Genomic DNA, 11,277 nt, shown 5'->3' on the forward strand with positions numbered 1-11,277 from the left:
AATTTCCAATTATTCTTTTACTGCTCGAACTTCACAGAGATCAATTTTTTTCACTATCCCCCTCCCCCTTGTAACCCACAAAAAAGTTCGTAAAAATTTGTACTGTTACACTGACATTGTTCGTAATATGATCACTTGACAAACAGTTTTTGTCTTTTCTAAACATTGTTCATTTATTTTTATAAAAATTTTTGTCAAATATTTTACAATTATTGTTTTCCAATTTTATATAAGTTTAAATTATTTCATTTAAGTTTATTAAAATTGTTTTATGGATCAAGTATTTGAATTGAGGTTGCGATATATTAAACGGATTTACACCTTTTATCTTGAATATTGCACTATTCCAATTAAAAGTGAACATGTTGTTTTTGCAACTTTACTGTTCTCAAGTGCTTTTGGATTACTGACTTTTTCTTGTATTGGTTACTGTCTCGACTATATTCCCCAGTCTTCGCCGTATTCTAAAGCTACCAAACAGTTGTGGTACAAACTAACATAAGAAAAGTCGATTATGTAAAAGCACTAGACAACAGTAAAATTCTAAAAATACATGTTCATTCATCAGGCGTTAGCTAAATACGTTTTCAATTGAAAAAAATTGTAAGAAGGGTATGTTAAACTGTTTGCTAAAAAGTTGTCGAATAAAATTATTTGCATTTTCTCACGATTTATGTAAAATAACTTCATTAGAACTTTTTTTTGAATCTCATTGGTTATGGTTATTTGACTAAACCTCATGCATTATTCTTAGTTACTTCTATATTAAAATTTTATAAAAAAGTATTTCGGAATGGGTAAATAAACAAATAAATAACCTCATTATAGCAAAATTTTTGATAATAACCGTATTTACATCTAAAATTGAGCTTCTTGGCAAGCCCTTTGCAAACTTGTACAAACTTTTCTTTTTAGTGTAAGAAAAATTGTATAAAATTTCCATTTACTAATTTTTCCCATAAATTCCAGTGCTTTGTGGCATGATGATGACAGCATGCGATGTAAGTGCAATTGCCAAGCCATGGGAAGTGCAGCATAAAGTGGCAAAATTGGTGGCTGATGAGTTCTTCGACCAGGGTGACTTGGAAAAGCTTCAGCTCAACACACAACCCATAGCAATGATGGATCGGTAATTGTTCTTGGCACTTTTTTGTCTCCTTACCAATTTCCATAAATGTCGCCCTTTAGCCATATCCATCCATCTCATGGTTTTTTAATACCTTTTTTTCCTTTTGTCCTTATCCCAAAAAAAAAAAAAAAACAGTGAACGAAAAGATGAACTACCAAAGATGCAGGTGGGCTTTATTGACGTCATCTGTCTACCACTTTATCGCGTCCTGTCCGAGACATTCCCATGGATGCGACCACTTTACGAGGGCACGATGGACAATAGGCAGCACTGGCAGGATCTCGCAGAGAAAGTGGAAATGGGCTTGACATGGATTGATCATGACACAATTGATAAGCCCATTGAGGAGTTCGCTGGTGAGTCTCCTGAATTCATAAGTAGACCAAAGGGTGATAGTTTTGTCACAATGGTGTACAAGCTTATTTTTATACAAAAGTGCAAGAGCTTTTGAAATGCAAAACAATATAATGCTATTTTACTCACTTATGAGTATTGCTCAATGAAGTATATTCAAATGGTTTTCTGTGCAACATTATTTCTATCCTTGTTAAGTGTTCAAACAATGTTGCATAAAACACAATAGAATTCATCTCATACATGAGTAAAATTATAAATGTCAACTTGGACACAATCTAAATCTATTTTGCTGAAATTAATGTACTTTGGATGCACTTTGCATTTAGAATTGATTAAATTTTCTATATGAAAATCTATAAATAGAACTTTTGAACTCAAGAAAGTTTTAGTAGAACAAGCATATAACATTTAATAATAAATTTATAGTGACATGCAGTAAAACAAATCTCAATTGAATTTCCATAGATAATTTATTTCAAATTAAAATGCGAAAACGAATAAACAGTTGAAAATTAATTTCAATAGTTACTGTTCTCAAGTGCTTCTGCATTATCCACTTTTCTTTGAGTGGGTTTATGTCTCAACTGTTTTCCGCAGTCTTCGTCGTGTTTTAAAACCACCAAACAGTAGGAGAGACTAGGGCAAAAAGTAACAAAACGGATATTTTATTTTTTTACAAGCTATCCGAGCACCCCAAAATTTCTAATTAGCACAGTTTTATAGAAAATTTACCGCTCTACAACTCTGTGAAAGTAATTTTCCTCTATTTTGTAAGGAAATATATTTATCAAGCCGTTTTCTAAATGTAATTTTGTGATCATTCTTAAAAATGTTGGGGCAAATAGTATCAGGCATAAGATACTGTCACATTTTGATTCGCTTTATTACGGGATTCCGTAAATTTAAGTAAAATACCTAGATTACATATTTTCATTGGAAATTTATTCTTCTACACCTTTGCAAAACACCGTTTTCTATATCTGAGCGTCAAAAGCGCATTTTAAGCTATTATACAAAAAAAAACACACACACACAAAAGACTGCAAACCGTCTGACCAATGCAAACAAAAAGCGGCGAAACATCGAAATGACGTTTCTTTTCACCGTGGGACATCAGAAATTGTTTCGGTTTTTGTTACATTTTGCTCCATACGTTTTGTTACTTTTTACCCCAAGTGGTCATTTTTAATAAAAGGATTTCTGGAGAAAAGAATCTTTTCAAAATTCTTAAATAGATATCGGATTCGTATTCAAAGAATATCCAGGTAATTTGGGAAATATTCCCTAGTGCATCAAATTTGAAATAAGTAGCTAATAATTGATATATTCTGCACGGAAAATATTTCAAAAGTAGGGCTAAAAATTTCGATATTTTTTTATTTTCTAAATTCTTTGTTTAATTTTAACAAACTTATGACATAGAAGAAGACCTATGGAGACTTTCCATGGAAAAAATTTTAAATCGCTATCTTATTTATCTTGGCAGATATTGAATTTTGAAATTTTAGATTTGTGACTTTTTGCCCCAGTTTCCCCTAATGTGTTTGATAGACGTACGGATTAAATCGAGACAGCTTAACGTATAGTTATAATCAAAATAAAGATTAGTGTACATATCCATCAGTTTTCCACTAAGCCGTCTCTCGGCTTAAGCCATGAGTCTGTCTAGGGCATAAACCTGAAACCTGAAAAGACCATAAAGATTAAAGGGAGGCAGAGTATGAAAGTTCCTTCTTCCTAGCACAAACATGCTTAAACAAAGAAGAAATTAAATCAATAATTTCACCTCTGAAAGTCATGCATTTCTTATTTTAAACTTCCCATATAAGACTTTCGTGAAACTTTTCGGAAGACCTGAAGAATTAAGAATATATATAGATAAGGTGGAATAATTTGTCAAAAGATAATAAAACACTCTACTTGGCAGTTTTTTTTCTCTGCTGTGAGTCAAGAATCCCCAAGATATACCCCAAGAATTCTTCGGGTTTTCTTGCTAAGCAAAAAATGAGACAATTTATCAGGGTCACTTTTGAATGCTTCACTATTGAAGCTATTCATGGTCTTTCGCTTCATTCTTGTCTTTTCTTCATCAAATGCAGTGAAAAGCGGGAGATTTAAATGGTAAAAGACAAAAACCGACAGCAATCCATTCATTTATCACACACCGTGAAACGTGACAGTCCCGGAGAAAAGTGACAGACACTATGAATTGTACACCAAGTGTCTCCATCATCCACCCTTTGACTGCGGGTGATATGGTTTATCTCATCCCCAAATTGTGGGAGAATTGGGGAAAGAGGATTGGGTGGGGATGCCTGAAAAAACACTTCCACCGAAGACAATCTAATATGACAAAAGCTCTTGCACGTGAGACACAATCAGAGAAAAAGCATGTCTAACATGACAATATTTTTCCTTGAAGACGAAAAAAAAAACTTATGTGAAAATATCTTTTCCATTGTTATCAATCTCTTTCTCCCCTCATATGTAGCGTGCACAGAAGAAATAAAGGACATCGAATTCACTGTGACAACTCTCAATTGTGTGCACAATGAGGAAAGTTCACCGTCACACGAGAGGCACCGTCGATTCAATAGCCTGAGGAAATCGAATGTCCTGTCGAGGGTGGTGCGGAATCGTCTCTCAAAGTCACTCTACTGCAGCAATTCCAATAAGAAAGACGCAATTGATGGTGACACGTCTGACACTGCAGAGGACACCAAGGCACCCACCAAGGAGACCACCAAAAAATCCAGCGAAAGGAGCAAAGGACACAAAAAACGATCCCATCTGTGTCTTTTACTGTGACCAGAGGCTTGCAATCAGGATGATGCTCTAAGTATTCTCTAAACCCCTACTCAAATCTCATATGGTACTAAAAGAAAAAAACAACAACAAGAAATTATATTGAAAAATTTATTCTCTAACATCAGCAAAACAATTCTCAATATTTGAATTACAATTCTTAGTTAGTAATTATAATTTTTCTGTGGTAAATTTAAAAAAAAAGTAAAACTTTTGTAATAAGAACTAAGTTAAGGGATTGCATTGCAGAAATACTTTACAAAAGAAAATTGACTTTTTTCTGGTCCAAGATTATATTGAAACAGAGTTTTTTTAAGAGTATATTGTTCTTAACAAATTTTTCATTAAAGACATATTGACATTGCTCGATTCTGCAAACTTTGCCTGAAATGCTATGTCCTGGATAGACGTACGGCTCAAGCTGAAAGACGACTTCACGTAATTATAATCAAAATAATTATTAGACCATATTCCTATCTGTTTCCCACTAAGCCTTTTCTCGGCTAAGCCGTAAATCTGTCTAGGGCATTACAAATATTATCTTATTTATCCTATTCAAGTTGTATTACACTGAGGGAGGTTCTCGGACTCGTTATCGAGTTCATTCATGAAACTTTGCATATTACCTAATTTGGGCATGCCAAATTCAATGGTGATAGTAAAAAACTTCGATAGGCATCGATACCCCCGCTACAGGGGGTGGGGTTGGGGTTCAAAATTCATATTTTTGGCTCTAGCAGCCAGAGGGTTGGAAATAGCGACTTGGGGTCTTCGGGTGACCCCCCCATAACTTGACCTTGGGAATCTAAATATGACCTTCATTTCCCCCCCACCCCTCCCTTTCTCTTAAAAAACGTGTTTTTTGGGATATTTCGAAAACTACTCATCCGATAGTTTTCATTGTCGGATATGTTTTAGATGTCGTCCAGATGGATATTTCGTCCATACATACCAATGACCTTGAAATATTCCTTCATGTCATTTTTCAAGGTCAAATGTATTACGCTTAAAATATTCATTTTTTTCAATCAATTTTATCAAAGTATGATTTCTTAATAACACTAATTTATTGAATAATGAATATAAACCTCTTTAAGCCACTTTAATGCCATTGATACGTTTTTGACATTTATATGAGGAGCTCATCGTGAAAAATGAATATCAAAAGTGGCAGAAAGAGAATTGGAAGTGAATTTTGTTAGCGAGGATTTTGAACATTTTTGAGTGTATTAGTGATTCTGTACATTCCCTTCTCTAACACTGTTCTGGACGATTAGTTGCCTCGCTGAGGCGATCTGGCACGATCGAAGGGGTAGAAAAAACACAACGTGGGGAAATAATTGTGCTTTGTATCCTTCAAACTATGAAAGAGTGAAAGGGATGGGGAAAGATGTCTTTTTGCATTCATGATTCTAAAAATAGATCGAAATCAATTCTTCAAATTTCACTCTCTGTCTGAGGTCAATATTTTTAATATTTTGCATTGCATGGCTTTTAGAGAAAATTTACTTCTTCCAAGTCGATGATAACGTGGATTTTTATGCCAAGCCAAGGGGGATACACTTGTTGGAAGTGGTATACAAAATAAACATAAATAAATATAAATAAACATAAATTAAATAGACATAAATAATAATAATAAATAATAAATAAATAATAAATAATATTAAATGAGTTAAATAATAAATAAATAATAATAATAATAAATATAAATAAACATAAATTTGTAAATTTAAAAACAATATTCTTTCTATTTGTATTTTTTATAAATATTTTCACTTCTCATTCAAAACTTTGTAAGACTTTTATCTCGTTTTGAAAACTGCCAAATTCCATCTCATATCACATTTCAGTAAATATTTATAGTACCAGATTACAAAGAAAAATACGTTAATATATTACGGTTACTACATATTGTGGGAATAAGCCGACGTTAAATTATTTAACGTCGGCTTATTCCCACAATATGTAGTAACCGTAATATATTAACGTATTTTTCTTTGTAATCTGGTACTATAAATATTTACTGAAATGTGATATGAGATGGAATTTGGCAGTTTTCAAAACGAGATAAAAGTCTTACAAAGTTTTGAATGAGAAGTGAAAATATTTATAAAAAATACAAATAGAAAGAATATTGTTTTTAAATTTACAAATTTATGTTTATTTATATTTATTATTATTATTATTTATTTATTATTTAACTCATTTAATATTATTTATTATTTATTTATTATTTATTATTATTATTTATGTCTATTTAATTTATGTTTATTTATATTTATTTATGTTTATTTTGTATACCACTTCCAACAAGTGTATCCCCCTTGGCTTGGCATAAAAATCCACGTTATCATCGACTTGGAAGAAGTAAATTTTCTCTAAAAGCCATGCAATGCAAAATATTAAAAATATTGACCTCAGACAGAGAGTGAAATTTGAAGAATTGATTTCGATCTATTTTTAGAATCATGAATGCAAAAAGACATCTTTCCCCATCCCTTTCACTCTTTCATAGTGTGAAGGATACAAAGCACAATTATTTCCCCACGTTGTGTTTTTTCTACCCCTTCGATCGTGCCAGATCGCCTCAGCGAGGCAACTAATCGTCCAGAACAGCGTTAGAGAAGGGAATGTACAGAATCACTAATACACTCAAAAATGTTCAAAATCCTCGCTAACAAAATTCACTTCCAATTCTCTTTCTGCCACTTTTGATATTCATTTTTCACGATGAGCTCCTCATATATACTTCAATTTTTAAAATATCATTTTAAAAAAACTTTATGTCAACCAAATTCTAATATTGGGCATTGACTGTTTTCCTGAAGTAAGACATTAAGGTAATGAAATTTTCATGAAATTTGTGAAATTTATGAAATTTTATGAAAGTTATGAAAATTTACTGGATCATGTTTTAACGATTGTTGATCAATAATTTTAATTTTATAACAAGGATTATAATATGTAAATGAAATGAAATCTCACATATTAGAAGAAAAACAACATCTATTACGACAATTATGTATTCAATTTCAAGTATATAAAGACCTACATGCAATAATGAACAAAAAATGTTATTTTATGGCAGGCTTTACTTACAAAAAAAAATATTTTAAAGTCACACAAGACATCTTTAGAAAAACTACGCAGATCAATCATAAAACGGTAAAAAGTATATTTAGAACATGTACAGTTCAAGTATAAAACGATTAACCCTGTGCTACAAATAGCTGAAGTATAAACTGGTTAAAGAAAATGCTAAAAATACGCACAGCTCAATCATAAAACGGTAACTGTGCTTGAAATCACGCACATCAAAATCATAATACGGTAAATGTGCTTAAAATCATGCACATCTCAATCATAAAACGGTAAATGCACTTAAAATCACGCACAGATCAATCATAAAACGGTCAAGATTGCGCTTAAAATCACGCAAAGTTCAATCATAAAACGGTAAATGAGCATAAGATCACGCACATCTTGATTATAAAACGGTAAATGTGCTTAAAATCACGCGCAGTTCTATCATTAAACGGTAAATGAGCTTAAAATCACGCACAGCTGAATCATAAAACGGCTAAGATTGTGCTCAATATCACGCACAGCTCGATCACAAAACGGTAAATGCGCTTGAAATCACGCACAGTTCAATCATAAAACGGAAAATGAGCATAAGATCACGCACATCTTGATTATAAAACGGTAAATGTGCTTAAAATAACGCACAGTTCTATCATAAAACGGTCAACATTGCGCTTAAAATCACGCACAGTTCAATCATAAAACGGTAAATGAGCATGAGATCACGCACATCTTGATTATAAAACGGTAAATGCACTTAAAATCACATATAGTTCTATCATAAAACGGTAAATGCGCTTAAAATCACGCACAGCTCGATCATAAAACGGTAAATTCGCTTAAAATCACGCACAGTTCAATCATAAAACGGTAAATTAGCATAAGATCACGCACATCTTGATTATAAAACGGTAAAAGTGCTTAAAATAACTCACAGTTCTATCATAAAACGACAATTGCGCTTAAAATCACGCACAGCTTAATAATAAAAAGGTAAATGCGCTTAAAATCACGCACAGTTTAATCATAAAACGGTCAACATTGCGCTTAAAATCACGCACAGTTCAATCATAAAACGGTAAATGAGCATAAGATCACGCACATCTTGATTATAAAACGGTAAATGTGCTTAAAATCACGCGCAGTTCTATCATTAAACGGTAAATGAGCTTAAAATCACGCACAGATCGATCATAAAACGGCTAAGATTGTGCTCAATATCACGCACAGCTTAATCATAAAACGATAAATGAGCTCAAAATCACGCACAGCTGAATCATAAAACGGATAAGATTGCGCTTAAAATCACGCACAGCTCGATCATAAAACGGTATATGCGCTTAAAATCACGCACAGTTCAATCATAAAATGGTAAATGAGCATGAGATCACGCACATCTTGATTATAAAACGGTAAATGCACTTAAAATCACATATAGTTCTATCATAAAACGGTAAATGCGCTTAAAATCACGCACAGCTCGATCATAAAACGGTAAATTCGCTTAAAATCACGCACAGCTCAATCATAAAAAGGTAAATGCGCTTAAAATCACGCACAGCTGAATCATAAAACGGTTTAGATTGCGCTTAAAATCACGCACAGCTCGATCACAAAACGGTAAATGCGCTTAAAATCACGCACAGCTGAATCATAAAACGGTTTAGATTGCGCTTAAAATCACGCACAGCTGAATCATAAAACGGGTAAGATTGCGCTTAAAGTCACGCACAGCTGAATCACAAAACGGTAAATGCGCTCAAAATCACGCACAGCTGAATCATGAAACGGGTAAGATTGCGCTTTAAATCACGCACAGCTCGATCATAAAACGGTAAATGCGCTTAAAATCACGCACAGCTGAATCATAAAACGGTTAAGATTGCCCTTAAAATCACGCACAGCTCAATCACAAAACGGTAAATGCGCTTGAAATCACGCACAGCTGAATCATAAAAGGTTAAGATTGCGCTTAAAATTACGCACAGCTGAATCATAAAACGATAAATGCGCTTAAAATCACGCACAGTTGAAGCATAAAACGGTTAAGATTGCGTTTAAAATCACGCAGAGCTTAATCATAAATCCGTAAATGCGCTTAAAATCACGCACAGTTGAATCATAAAACGGTTAAGATTGCACTTAAAATCACGCATAGCTCGATCACAAAACGGTAAATGCGCTTGAAATCACGCACAGCTGAATCATAAAACGGTTAAGATTGCGCTTAAAATCACGCACAGCTGAATCATAAAACGGTAAATGCGCTTAAAATCACGCACAGTTGAATCATAAAACGGTTAAGATTGCGCTTAAAATCACGCACAGCTCGATCATAAAACGGTATATGCGCTTAAAATCACGCACAGTTCAATCATAAAATGGTAAATGAGCATGAGATCACGCACATCTTGATTATAAAACGGTAAATGCACTTAAAATCACATATAGTTCTATCATAAAACGGTAAATGCGCTTAAAATCACGCACAGCTCGATCATAAAACGGTAAATTCGCTTAAAATCACGCACAGCTCAATCATAAAAAGGTAAATGCGCTTAAAATCACGCACAGCTGAATCATAAAACGGTTTAGATTGCGCTTAAAATCACGCACAGCTCGATCACAAAACGGTAAATGCGCTTAAAATCACGCACAGCTGAATCATAAAACGGTTTAGATTGCGCTTAAAATCACGCACAGCTGAATCATAAAACGGGTAAGATTGCGCTTAAAGTCACGCACAGCTGAATCACAAAACGGTAAATGCGCTCAAAATCACGCACAGCTGAATCATGAAACGGGTAAGATTGCGCTTTAAATCACGCACAGCTCGATCATAAAACGGTAAATGCGCTTAAAATCACGCACAGCTGAATCATAAAACGGTTAAGATTGCCCTTAAAATCACGCACAGCTCAATCACAAAACGGTAAATGCGCTTGAAATCACGCACAGCTGAATCATAAAAGGTTAAGATTGCGCTTAAAATTACGCACAGCTGAATCATAAAACGATAAATGCGCTTAAAATCACGCACAGTTGAAGCATAAAACGGTTAAGATTGCGTTTAAAATCACGCAGAGCTTAATCATAAATCCGTAAATGCGCTTAAAATCACGCACAGTTGAATCATAAAACGGTTAAGATTGCACTTAAAATCACGCATAGCTCGATCACAAAACGGTAAATGCGCTTGAAATCACGCACAGCTGAATCATAAAACGGTTAAGATTGCGCTTAAAATCACGCACAGCTGAATCATAAAACGGTAAATGCGCTTAAAATCACGCACAGTTGAATCATAAAACGGTTAAGATTGCGCTTAAAATCACGCAGAGCTTAATCATAAAACCGTAAATGCGCTTAAAATCACGCACAGTTGAATCATTTAACGGTTAAGATTGCGCTTAAAATCACGCACAGCTCGATCACAAAACGGTAAATGCGCTTGAAATCACGCACAGCTGAATCATAAAAGGTTAAGATTGCGCTTAAAATCACGCACAGCTGAATCATAAAACGATAAATGCGCTTAAAATCACGCACAGTTGAATCATAAAACGGTTAAGATTGCGCTTAAAATCACGCAGAGCTTAATCATAAAACCGTAAATGCGCTTAAAATCACGCACAGTTGAATCATAAAACGGTTAAGATTGCGCTTAAAATCACGCACAGCTCGATCACAAAACGGTAAATGCGCTTAAAATCACGCACAGCTGAATCATAAAATGATAAATGCGCTTAAAATCACGCACACTTGAAGCATAAAACGGTTTAGATTGCGTTTAAAATCACACAAAGCTTAATCATAAAACCGTAAATGCGCTTAAAATCACGCACAGTTGAATTATAAAACGGTTAAGATTGCGCTTAAAATCACGCACAGCTCGATCA

The 11,277-nt window shown here is 33.8% G+C and overlaps 1 protein-coding gene across 1 annotated transcript in view; it reads left to right on the forward strand.

Annotated features, from left to right (window-relative positions):
• The window catches only part of LOC129799550 (cGMP-specific 3',5'-cyclic phosphodiesterase), a 57,007-nt gene that overhangs the window by 40,270 nt on the left and 5,460 nt on the right, over positions 1-11,277 (forward strand). Inside the window, exons 11-13 of the mRNA XM_055843558.1 lie at positions 970-1,129; positions 1,265-1,485; positions 3,978-4,870. Of these exons, the coding sequence (XP_055699533.1) occupies positions 970-1,129; positions 1,265-1,485; positions 3,978-4,294 (698 nt within the window). The 3' untranslated portion in view covers positions 4,295-4,870. The remainder of the gene's footprint in view (positions 1-969; positions 1,130-1,264; positions 1,486-3,977; positions 4,871-11,277) is intronic.

Source organism: Phlebotomus papatasi, chromosome 1, assembly GCF_024763615.1.
Source record: "Phlebotomus papatasi isolate M1 chromosome 1, Ppap_2.1, whole genome shotgun sequence".
NCBI lineage: Eukaryota > Metazoa > Arthropoda > Insecta > Diptera > Psychodidae > Phlebotomus > Phlebotomus papatasi.